At 37.1% G+C, this 13,313-nt stretch overlaps 1 protein-coding gene across 4 annotated transcripts in view; it reads right to left on the bottom strand.

Moving 5' to 3' along the window:
* NUDT9 (nudix hydrolase 9) overlaps window positions 1–13,313 on the bottom strand; it is a 55,846-nt gene that overhangs the window by 36,853 nt on the left and 5,680 nt on the right. For 3 of the 4 annotated variants that reach the window (XM_043572223.1, XM_043572221.1, XM_043572220.1), the window contains exons 2-4: window positions 5,664–5,903; window positions 3,066–3,161; window positions 555–641 (exon numbers count right to left, since the gene is read on the bottom strand). In XM_043572223.1, coding sequence (XP_043428158.1) covers window positions 555–641; window positions 3,066–3,161; window positions 5,664–5,903 — 423 coding nt within the window. Of the gene's footprint in view, window positions 1–554; window positions 642–3,065; window positions 3,162–5,663; window positions 5,904–7,790; window positions 7,875–13,313 lie in introns of those variants that run through there. The other variant, XM_043572222.1, reaches the window with a different exon arrangement.

The raw sequence follows: 13,313 nt of genomic DNA on the forward strand, positions 1-13,313 counted from the left end.
TGGAGCCAGTTTCCGATTCTGTGTCTCCCTCTCTCTCTGCCCTTCCCCCGTTCGTGCTCTGTCTCTCTCTGTCCCAAAAATAAATAAAAACGTTGAAAAAAAATTTAAAAAAAAATATATATATATACATTTCAAGGGGCGCCTGGGTGGCTCAGTCAGTTAAGCGTCCGACTTCAGCTCAGGTCATGATCTCACAGTCTGTGAGTTCGAGCCCCAGATCGGGCTCTGTGCTGACAGCTCAGAGCCTGGAGCCTGCTTCAGATTCTGTGTCTCCCTCTCTCTCTGCCCCTCCCCTGCTCATGCTCTGTCTCTCTCTGTCTCAAAAATAAATAAAAACATAAAAAAAAATTTTTTAATCTACATTTCCAGTGTTTGCACTTATGAGCATATACATACACATATACATATATGTATACAAACGCATATATTTATACATGCATACATATACATACATACGTTTGTGTGTGTGTGTGTGTGTATAAACACATAGTTACAGTCCATATTTCTCCAATCACCTGGCTCTTTGCTATTGCAATGTTTTTTTTCATTCTTACCTGGTTATGATGGGATCTGCAGCATGATTTGGGCCCCATCGCCCCAAAAGCCCCCGGCCAATCAGTCCTGTCCGTCCTGCAGGATTTCTGGGAAAAGAATATAGAAAATCAATTGAATATGTTCATCTTTTTAAACCCAACTTGACATGGCCCAAAAGAAGGCAGTAAGTGCAATAAGAGGGAAATAGTATCTCCTCCCAAATCCAGCAACGCTATCACATATCTGCCACTAAAATCACACATTTCCTTATGCTGTTATTTAACTTTTCTTTTGTGCATGTCTTAAGCTTTGGGCTTGATCCAGGAGGAAGATCTCATTTCTGAAGTTGTTCTACAAGAGAATTTGTTTCAGTTTTCACTGAACACAAACTAACACTTTACTGGACTCTTACAACAGGGCAGATGAATGGTCTGCACCTAATGATCCTCTAGCTCTACAACAATGATGATTTATCATTCAAGATACCCACATTTCTCTTCACTTTCTCAACATCCCCTTTTCTTACTCTCATCTCATACAACCCTTCCCATTATTTTTGTTACTTTTTAAAGAAAATGTTTTCTCAGTGGGTTCTGGATGTTTATTACCAATAATATATATTTTGTAGCATATAATGAGGTAGTATTATTCAATATTTCAAGATTTCAAATATGCCAAAATTCAAGTTTTAAAGAAAACAATTTTATAAAAATGCCAACTATTTAACCAATAGCACAACCCAATGTTAAAAAGTCTGTCAGGTGAACATAGCAACACTCAGGCCTGAGTAATTTTCTTCCAATGAATATTCCTTAAATGTTCAACTTTCATTATGTCCCAGTAAAATGCCCTAATCTACAATCTTACCTTTTTAAGATTATATCTTTTGTCCTCCCAATATATGAAAGTAAATACACAAACAGCCAAAATTTTCCCTGTCAGCCATCTGTTTTTATTCTGGTCTTCCTTGTGACTGTTATTCAAGTTTAATGAATTTTTATACTGTACTAGACCCAAAAATATATCAGCAAGACTTTCAGTTAAGACAAGGCACCTGCCCAGGTGACAATAATTTTACTTCTCAAATTCACAGGAGGAGGGGCAGGGTGGCCAGCAACTATGTTTTATTCCAAATAAGTATACATCCCTGAACACAAATGATCAAAGCCAATATTTAAAGAGTGAAAGTTCATTTTTTTTTTTTTTTTTTTTTTTTTTTTTTTTTTTAAATTTTTTTTCAACGTTTATTTTTGGGACAGAGAGAGACAGAGCATGAACGGGGGAAGGGCAGAGAGAGAGGGAGACACAGAATCGGAAACAGGCTCCAGGCTCTGAGCCATCAGCCCAGAGCCCAACGCGGGGCTCGAACTCACGGACCGCGAGATCGTGACCTGGCTGAAGTCGGACGCTTAACCGACTGCGCCACCCAGGCGCCCCGAAAGTTCATTTTTATAGATGACCAAGCTTATAACTGGTAAATCAGAAACTACGGAAAAGACACATAGACTACCCTATAGTCTGAGAAGCAGAGAAAGTTGTTTGCAGTGAAAGAGAAATAAAGGCAACATAGAAAGAAAAGCAGAGACAGATTTTCAATTCTACCTAAAGTTAGCTGCATTTACACTTCGGACTGCTTGAGATGACCCCATAACCCTAAAGTTCACTTTTTACTAAAGTAAGCTAGAATTGTTTCCATTAGACTCTTGACTAAAACAACATGCTAGCTTGCCTTTGCTGCCTATTCTTTTTCATGGATAAATACCTTTTAACATATTTTTTTATCCAGAAAAGAACCTAAGGAATAAGTCAAATGCAAAGAAGGTCTGACTTAAAAAGACAGAAAAGTGAAATTATGACCAAAGAAAGAGTTAGCAAAACTAAAGGACCAGGTTGTGGTGAGAGAAGACAGATCATTGCCTTGTTCTTGAGGAAGGAAGAATACAAGTTGCAACATTTTTGCAAGATAAAAACCATGATTACAGAATCTGATCCTTCTTTGTTTTATTTGGGGCATGCTAATTTTTACATTTTTTCCTAACTTTTATAATGTCTTAAGGAAAATGGAAATTGTTGGAGTTGTGTATAAAAATCATTTTTAAAAGTACAGAAAGAATCTTGATGTTAAATTACTGGGTTATTTTTATTTTTACTCTTACATGTTTGGGTAAATTCTTAGTTTAAGGCACTAATTTAATAAATTTAATAAAGAACTAATAAACATACAATTCTCAATCCTTCCTCTGTTAATTTATTCAACTAATTATTTCTACCTTCAAAGTGGAGTTACAAAAAAATGCACTCAAATACTGCCTCTGCCACTTAGTATATGCAAATTGCTTACATTCTCTCTCCTTATCTGTAAATGGAACTAAGAATATCCACCCACAGGGTTATTGTAATGATTTAATCAGATCACATATATAAATTCTTTTGTACATTGTCTGGCACACACAAACACTCAATAAATGTTAATTACATTTTCTACCTTTCGAAGACCTATTTATTGTAAGATATCCATCCCCAGTACCTACCTGGGTCTTCCATTTTCAATCTCATATAGACCATTCTGGCTCTTTCTCTCAACATGCCCATCCTTTTCATTAAACTTGGGAAAGAAGTTACTTTCACTGTAATAAGAATACCAAAGCAAAATAAGAAATAATGGCCCAATACTACCAACAGCTTACTAACGCCAGTCAGCCTGTTATTTATAATAAAGTATCCCTGAAACTAAAATTTTTAAGAGTTAGTTTTCATTTACAAATCCATTTAGTCCTTCAAAACAGTTTCTGAAAAAAAAGAAAAAAGTTAACCAAAACACCTTACAATACAAGGATGTGTATTATAATCCCTCTGGGAAGGACTAGGCAGAGAAACCACAGTTCCTCCCACACGGTACAAAAAAAGTCTACATCATTTATCAGCATGGAAGAATTGTCTGTGGGCACAATATTGCAATTAATGGTTCCTATGTGGTTCCAGAAATAATACTCTCTGTGATATCTTGATGTTTTTATGGTCTCAAAGTAATTTTAATTTCCTCAAATGTACACTGGTTAATATTTTCATCAAATAAATCCACAAAACTGTGAATTTACCCCAAAACTTCATAATAACTATGATCTAGATTAAAATCAATGTTATATGTTAGAAATGTTCTGAATTTTAATCTGGATGGTAGTTACAGCTATAGAAATAAAAAGTTGTTCTGAGCTATAGCTGCACACTTAAGTGTGCATTTTATTTCATTTGTCATACCTCAATAAAAATATTTTTGGGGCACCTGGGTGGCTCAGTTGGTTAAGCATCCAACTCTTGATCTCAGCTCAAGTCATGATCTCACAGTTCCTGAGTTCAAGCCCCATGTCGGACTCTGTGCTGACAGTGCAGAGCCTGCTTAATATCCTCTCTCTCCCTCTCTCTCTCTGCCCCTCCCCTGCTCATACTCTCTCTCAAAATAAACTTTAAAAAATATTTATTTTCAAAGTAGACATAAACATACTACTTTCCTCACCATTACAAAATCACTGATATAACTGTGTTGATAGTGAATAAAGAGTTGTATAGCACTACATAATTCATAGGTGGTTCTGACAGAAGTTTCACTTTTTTCCTTGCTTTAATATCAGTTAAGAGAACATAGAAATATTTCTGCTCTATTTTGGAAATAATTTCCAATTTGAATGATCCAAAAACTCTCTCAAAACTTCTAACCAATCTTCCATCTAACACACAAATAAAAAATAATTAAATGGTAAAAATCATGAAATTATACAGCCAGGGTTACAATGCTCTTGGGACTCTAGAAATTCACCAGAGGGGAAAAAAAAAACATGAACATAATCATAACTGAAATATTAATATTGGTTGTAAAGCTTGATTTTAGATGGTGATATAAATTCAACTCTTAAAAATTAAACTGAATGAAAAATAAGAAAATGTATGCAATCTTCCTCTATTTACACTATATAGCACCCCTACCAACATCAATTTTGTGTATAATGTATATGTATAATGTATGTGCAAATATATAAATACTCAAAATGGGGAAAATGCAACTTACTAAAGCTACAAATTTCTCTACAGATTAGCTTCATGATTAATTAAAATCCAAGTAGTATCACAAAATGACAAACACATCTTTGAACAAAATAGGGAAACTGTATGTCAAAATCTAGTCACAGCAATAAGTCCATAGTAAAGTTTAACCTAGAACTAATACTGGATCTATCCAACTTGCAACAGTTTTTACTTACTTGACTAAATTATGCCTCGAGGCATTTATAATAAATTTTCCCATGGAATCAAATTTGTAAAGCTGTTCTAAAATTAGGGTAGCAGCTTAGCAGAGTGATTAAGAGCATGAATTCTGGAGTCAGACTGAGTTCAAGTCCACACTATACCATCTACTAGCAGCTCTGTGACAATATGTAAAGGACAAACTTAGTGTGCTTCCATTTTTTGTGTGTGTTTTGTTTTTCTATAAAGCACAAGTAACAACCCTATCTTCCAGAATAGTTGTAAGAATAAAATAATGTTTATAAAACGTTTAGTACAGTACCTAGTTCATACTCAGTACATTTAAACACTCTACGTATTCATTAAAAGGAACATAAATAGAAAATGTGAATCAATGTACTTCTATGAATTTAGTCAAAGGATTTTTGCTTGAGTTTTTTTCTTCTTTATCCCTTTTCTATTTTATCACATTACTCCAATTTTATCATCATGCTGTTCTTGGTAATCTGAAAAATTTCTGAAAAATATTTTCACTACTTCAAATACAAGTCTAGCTATGGTGGAAAATAACAATAAGAGATGTTCTACTGAAAACCTAAACAGAACGAATGAAAACAGATACCACTACTTGTCACCTCATAAAACAAAAATCTCCATAGTAAAATAGATTTACCTTTTTGGAAGGATCATAAAACTCCCAAAAGAATAAGCAAACATGGACTGTCTAGCTTTAGCAAGAATCCCAGCCAAATGTTGGAAACTGCTTTATAACAAAGTCAAGCACTAGATGAAAATGATTTTTCAGCTATCAAAATGGTAATTTACAAATACAATCATTCTCTTCTCCGTCTTACACCCAGCTACCAGCTAACACTGACTAGTTTGCTCACCTGATCTGAGGATCGGCCCACCTGGGTCCTGCCAAGACAGAGACAGCAGTGTATTCCACAGGATTATAGTCTTGCCACTCAACAAACCATCCTACTTTCTCATTTGGAACCTGGCTGCGTTGGACTTTTGAACCAGGATACGGAGATGTTCGAGCCTTGTTGTGCGAATTCTCTTTGGCACCATTAGAACTAGACATGATGTTGGAGTTAAGATGAAACCCACAGGATAAAAATGAGTTTCTGGAAAGAAAAAAAAAAACAATCAAAAAACAAAGAAAAGAAAGGAAAAAAAAAGAAAAGAAAAGAAAAGAAAAATGTTTTACATACATACCAAAATAGAAAAAATAAAGAACCTATGGGGCACCTGGGTGGCTCAGTCAGTTAAGCATCCAACTTTGGTTCAGGTCACAATCTCATGATTCACGGGTCCACACCCATGTTGGATTTTGTGCCTACAGCTCAGAGCCTGGATCCTGCTTCTTATTCTGTGTCTCCCTTGCTCTCTGCCCCTCCCCCACTCGTGCTCTGTCTCTCTCAAAAATAAACATTAAAACATTTTTTAAAATTAAAATTAAAAAATAAAGAACCTAATTCAAAGACCCCAAAACATACTTTTGAACTTCAAAGTATAGAAGCCCAACATCTGAGAAAATTATTTTCAAATATGAAAATTTTTTTAATATTGCTAGATCTTAGTTGAATCTACTCACTGAATTTCTTTTAGCTGAGAAAAAGGAACAGGTTTACTTTTTTTTTTTTTTTTAATTTTTTTTTTTCAACGTTTATTTATTTTTGGGACAGAGAGAGACAGAGCTTGAACGGGGGAGGGGCAGAGAGAGAGGGAGACACAGAATCGGAAACAGGCTCCAAGCCATCAGCCCAGAGCCTGACGCGGGGCTCGAACTCCCGGACCGCGAGATCGTGACCTGGCTGAAGTTGGACACTTAACCGACTGTGCCACCCAGGCGCCCCACGAACAGGTTTACTTTTGTTAGCACAAAAGTTGGAGAAGTTTGTCGTGAAAATTACATAAAAACAAATGTAAAAGAAAACTGTAAGTCGATGTGAGGGAATACATTTTTTTTAAATGGTCTACAGTCTAACACACGTGTAAAATGTATGGCGAAGATGGCACTAAGGACAAGATAATGAAAATATAGGTTGCCAGGTTCTTACATTGTACATGAAGTAATGTAATATTACTTGAAGTCAGACTATAATAAATATACAAATTGTAAACTTCAGAATAAAATTTAAAGTAACATTAAGAGGCACAGAACTGAGGGGCGCCTGGGTGGCTCAGTGGGTTAACCCTCTGACTTCAGCTGAGGTCGTGATCTCATGGTTCATGGGTTCAAGCCCCAGGTCCAGCTCTGGGCTGACAGTGCAGAGCCTGAAGCCTGCTTCAGATTCTGTGTCTCCCTCTCTCTCTGCCCCTCCTCTCCTTGTGCTTGCTCTCTTTCTCAAAAATAAATAAACATTAAAAGAAAAAAAGGCACAGAGCTGAAATAAGTAGAAAATATATACAAAAACAAACTGAACCTCTACCTCACAGCATACACAAAAATGTTTCATGTCTTCTCCTGCCTAAAAACTTAAATGGCTTCTCATTATTCTTAAAATAAAGGCTAAATTCCCTAATGACCCTAAGTGATAACATCTAAAGTGGAAAAAGGATTCTGAGAACATGGTGAACTGATGACAGCTCCCTTCCCCTGCTCTCACTATACTTTGAGACAAATGGTTAAGACAAACAAAATGTGATAGGATGGTGAAATAAGTCAACATCCTGTGCCTCCTGACACCATACACTGAGAAGTACACAGTGATCATTTCTGAGGTACTCCTCACAAGAATATATGACCAGAATCTAATCATGAAATATAGAACAGAACCAGGTCAAGGGACAACTTGCAGAGTAAATGTCTGTACTCTTTCAACTGGTAACATCATGAAAGACAGAGGAACTCTTCCAAATAGATGCAGACTAAAAAGACATGAAAAAGAAAAACTCAATGCAATCAGTGATCTTGGATTGGTTCTTGAACCAAAAAAGAATAAAAAAGTGTAGGCAAGTGGTGAAACTTGAAAGGGTTATATGAATAATTTTAAAAGGTGATACCAAACCTTATTTATTTCCAACAAAGAAAAGCTTGAAAGACAATGGCTTCATCGGTGAATTCTATGAACCATTTAAAGAATTAAAACTCAAACTCTTCCAAAAAACTGAAGAGGAAGGAATACTTCCCAAGTTTTTTCTATGAGGCCAACATTTTCTATAACACCAAAGCTAGACAAAGAGACTATCAGAAAACTACAGACCAATATCCTTGATGCATATCAATGCAAAAATCTTCAACAAAATAGTAGCAAACAGAATTCAATAGCACATTCAAAGGATTATACACTATGACTAAGTGGGATTTATTCCTGGAATACAAGCATCTTTAAACATACAAAAACCAATCAATGTAATACACATTAACAGAATGAAGGAAAAAAACACATGATCATCCCAAGTAATGCAGAAAGTCTGTCCTAATTCAACACCCTTTCACAAAAACATTTAACAAACTAGAAGAAAACTACTTCAACATAATAAAGGCCATATATGAAAAGCCCACAACTTTTTGAAGTGATGGTCAAAGACTGAAAGCTTTTTCTCTAAGATCAGGAACAAGGGACCCCAAATAGCCAAAACAATCCTGAAAAAGAAAAAGATGGAGGTGCCATACTTCCTAATTTCAAAACTTACTGCAAAGCTACAGTAATGATAACAGTATCATACAGGCATAAAGACAGACATAGAGACCAGTGGGATAGAACAGAGAACTCACACATAAAACCTCACACATATGGTCAAATGATATCTGAAAAGAACAGCTTTAAATCCAAATGACAGCCCTGCCTTAGTTTAAAGCTAAAGTTCTCTTTTCTGCTTATTATGGATCTTTGATAAGAAATACAATTGCTGAGAAGTCTGTTTTGCTTGCTGTTTACTACGAGCATTGTGAGGCCTTTCCTGAATGTAACCCGCTGTGTAGTAGAATGGGTTGTAAACCTTCCTAAGTAGTCTGATATGTAATGGAATGAGTGATTGTACATAAACTAACCGGCATTTCTCGCTTCTGTAAACCTGCTTGCTTAGCACATTCCTCACCTACCCTACCCCCTTCCCCCTTTCTCCTCCCGCCACAAGTAACGGACAAAGCCTTCCCGCCAAAGGACAGACAAAGGACGCCCAATCAGAGAACAACAAATGTCCTTACTTTAAAATCAACTAATCAGGCCCCTCATAATTTGAAACCTCCCCTGTGCTATTTGTCTCTGTCTATAAAAGCCCTGTACCAACCCTGATCGTGGCCTCTTGCGTCACCAGCGACGAGTGCGCGGGGGACCAGGTTCGAACCTGCAATAAACGACCCTTGCCGCTTGGCTTTGACTTACGACTCTGGTGGACTTTTGTGGGAGGTTTCAGAACTTCGGGCATTACAAAATCCAACAAGGGCACCAAGACTATTCAACGGGAAAGGACAGTCTTTTCAACAAATGGTGCTGGGAAAATGAGACACGCACCTGCAAATGAAGATTGTCCCTTACTTTATAGCACATGCAAACACTAATTCAAAATGTTCAAAGACCCAAACATAAAACCTAAAACTATAAAACTCTTAGGAGCAAACATACAGGGAAACTTCCATGACATTAAAATTGGCAATAATTTCTCGGATATAACCAAAAGCACAGGCAACAAAGAAAAAGATAAATTGGACTACATCAAAATTAAGAACTGCTGTGCACTAATGACTCAATCAACAGAGGGGAAAGGCAAACTATAGACTGCAATGTAGATGACATTCAAAGGATTAATATCTATAATATACAGCATTGTTACAAATTGCAAGAAAAGGCTAAACTGGAATAGAAAATTGGGCAAATTACAGGACTAAACAGTTACAGAAAAGCAGATCCAAGAGCCAAGAAACATTAAAAGATTATTTTTTAAAAAGATTTATAATTACTAGCAATGAAAAAATGAAAATTAAAGTAACATTAAATTCTTTTTACCAACTAGACTGACAAACCTTCAAAAAGGTTAACACCACCTCCCAAATATTGCTGGTAGAGATGTGAACTGTTACTGACTTTCTCAGAAGCAATCTGGCAACAATGATTAATATATTTATATCCTTCAACCCAGTAATTTCATTCCTGGTAATCTATCCCACAAACGACAACAACAACGAAACAGTTATATATATAAAAGATGCTTATTTCAGCAGTGTTCAATGGGAAGTAAAAGAAATGCGTAATAATATGGGGATGGTTTAGAAGAGCCACACCATGGATTAAACATTAAGTAGCTATTAAAAATAATGACATAAAGTAATTTGTCAGTATTTTCACAAGGTATTGTTGAAAAGGAAAAGCAAGACGGAGAATAGTATGTATAATATGATCCCATTTTTAAAAAGCAGTAACAAAAAATAAGTACATATTTAATTAAGAGTATGTACATAATGTTATTAGTTTTCTATTGCTGCATAACAGACTCCCACAAACTCAGCAGCTGAAAACAATGCAAAATTATTATCTTACAGTTCTACAGGTTATAAGTCAGACACAGGTCTCACAATGATGTGGGAAACAAAGGCAGAAAGAAATGGCAGATAAAATTAAATTTCCTGATAACCTGCAGCCTATCAACAACTACTTCAGGCAGGCAGAGTATAACATTTCTCCAGGAACTCCCTACATCTTAATGTTAAGGCTTTGCTAGAGGGAAAAATAACCTCAGCAGGACAATCTAGGCCTCCAGTATCCTTTGAGTCTTTTTGAGCATTTGAAAAATCCCTTTGGGAACTCCCTTGACTTTACCTCCCCCAATTCCCAAGTATATAATCAGTCTCTCCTCACAATGCTAGGCACTTTTCCCACCCATAGATCCTGTCCCTGTGCTTTAATAAAATCACCTTTTTGCACAGAAGAAGTCTCAAGAATTCTTTCTTGGCCATACGCTCGGAACCCCAACACTTAAAACGGCATCATTTTGGCACCCAATGTTAAATCAACAAGTTGTCAAGGCTGGATTCCTTTCTGGAGGCTCTAGAGAAAAATCCGTTTGCTTGCCCTTCCCAGCTTCCAGAAACCACCCCTATTCTGTGGCTCACAGTTCCCTCCCTCCTCCTTCAAAACACACAACAAATCTTTCTTTGATCCTTTTTCAGTATAGTCCTCCCTGACCACAGCTGGAAACATTTTTCCATTTTTTTTTAACTCATGATCAGATTGTGCCCACATGGAAAAGCCAAGATACCCTTTCCATCTCAAAGTCCTTAACTTTAATCATATGTGTCAAGTCTTCTCTGCTATATAAGGCAAAGTATTCACAGGTCTCAGGGATTACAATGTGGACATCTTTAGGAGCCATTATTTTGCCTACTGCAAATGTCTATACTATTTGTTTCACGAGCATGGGAATAATATAAAAGGATCCATATCATCAAGTTCTTAATATGGGTTAGAGAATGTGGTGTGAATGTGGGTAGAAGAAGGAAAGACAAGTAAAGGGGAGGGGGGAAGGAGGGAAAAGGTGGAGGGAAGAAAACAGGGGGGTGGCTCTCCCCTTCACCCTTTTTCTGAAAGGGAAGAGGTTTGGAAAAAGGGATAAGAAAGTGTTAAAAAGAAAACTACTGGCCCAAAATGGTGTCACTTAGGCCAAGTCCTCAAACTGAGTCTTAATACCTAATCTAATCGCAGCTTCAACCTCCACCAAAAATGTAGTCTTTACCAGTCTAATCAGCTAATGAGGTAATCTGACACCTGGGCCCTCTCGGTCTCCCAAAGGTAGACGAGGTAATCCTCAAAGTAACACCCCCTCCTCTACCCCCAAAGGAAAAGCAACCTAGGCAGGAACAATCCTTTTCTTGTGCTAATAACCTTCTTGCCTCCACTTCCTTTCTATAAAAACCTTCCATTTTAACACCTCCCCACTCCCCTCTACTTGCTAGACCCCATGCTGCGCAATTCACAAATCATTAAGTCTATTAGATCTCTCAATTTACTTAGCTGAATTCTGCTTTTTAACAACAGGAAAAAGAGAGGAGAAAAGGAAGTGAGCAAAAGAAAGAAAGAAAAACAAAACTACCCAAACATACCAGTAAAAGGAAGTACGAATGATCACATTTATGCATTTAGGCCAATTTATGTATTTATATTTGCATAGAAAAAAATTATTTAAAAAATTAAATTCTTTTTTTTAAATTTTTTAACATTTATTCATTTTTTGACAGAGAGAGAGTGGGGGAGGGGAAGAGACAGAGGGAGACACAGAATCTGAAGCAAGCTGCAGGCTCTAAACTGACAGCACAGAGCCTGATGCAGGACTTGAACTCACAAACTGTGAGATCATGACCTGAGCCGAAGTCGAATACTTAACCGACTGAGCCACCCAGGTGCCCCCCCAAAAATTAAATTCTTAACTTGACCTACAAGGACTGCCTATCACCCTCCACCTTGCTTCTTTGTGCTTTTGCCAAATGACCTGTCAGTGCCTAAAAACGCCCACATTCCCTCTCCATACATGGCCTGACTGAAAGGGTGGGCCTACACCAGCCGACTCCATCTTGTTCTGTGTCCTTCACCTTGACCACACCTCCTCCCCTTGAGTAACCCCCCCTCACCTGCTTAACAGGACTCGGACCCTTCCCCAGGACCCTTCCTCAGCCAATCAGCTGAGGCCATAGCCATTACCTCAACAACTGCCCCCAGGCCCCAATAAAACCTTTGTCCTTTTGAAACTCGCTCTCTCCCTGGTATCTCACCGCTGCGTCGGTGCAGGTAGGGGATTGAGCTCGAGCTAGCTCGAATAAAGGCTCTTTGCTTTTGTTTCGGACTCGGCTCCCTGGTGGTCTTTGGGGTCACGAATTCTGGGCATAACACTGACCAGCAACAGCTTCCTCCTCTACCTTACTAACCTACATTCTTCCTTCAGTGAACTTCTAAGTTCACTTCCTCAAGCAAGTCTTCCTCGTTAACTACTAGGAGAAATAAGTTCTCCCTGCTACATGCTATCAGAGCTCTATTTTCTTTTTCTTCATTGAATTACGATTGTGATTTTACACTTGTTAGGGTGCCACATGACTGTAAACAAATGGAGAACAAAGAGCACACCTGTTTTAGCTAAACATTATATCCCTTGTTTGGCATAATGCCCCGCCAACCATAGATGCAAGAAGTCCTTCCTCACATGAAAGTAACAGAGGAAGGCCACTTAAGTAGAGACCAAACAAATTTTCACTGTAGTGAAAAAGAGTTTGAATATGTAGCTTCACCTTTTAAAATGAAATTTTTAATTATGAAAATAAATGTCAACATTATAGTTCAATAAGTTATAACCAAATCTATACACTAAGCCTTAGAAGAAAAAATCAAAAAAAAAAATTAAGAAACTTATGTAACTGCATAATATAGCAACCTTTGCTTTTACCTTCACAGTCAAATCATAAGGGATAATTTTGGCAAAAATATTAAAAGCCTTCATCAAAATTTCCCCAAGACCTCCTTTAATCAATCTTTTGATACACCATTCTTGTTTGAAACACTATCCTTTCACTGACTTTGTCAACTTTTTTTAAGTTTATTTGTTGA

The sequence above is a fragment of the Prionailurus bengalensis genome, chromosome B1 (assembly GCF_016509475.1).
Source record: "Prionailurus bengalensis isolate Pbe53 chromosome B1, Fcat_Pben_1.1_paternal_pri, whole genome shotgun sequence".
In the NCBI taxonomy this organism is placed as follows: domain Eukaryota; kingdom Metazoa; phylum Chordata; class Mammalia; order Carnivora; family Felidae; genus Prionailurus; species Prionailurus bengalensis.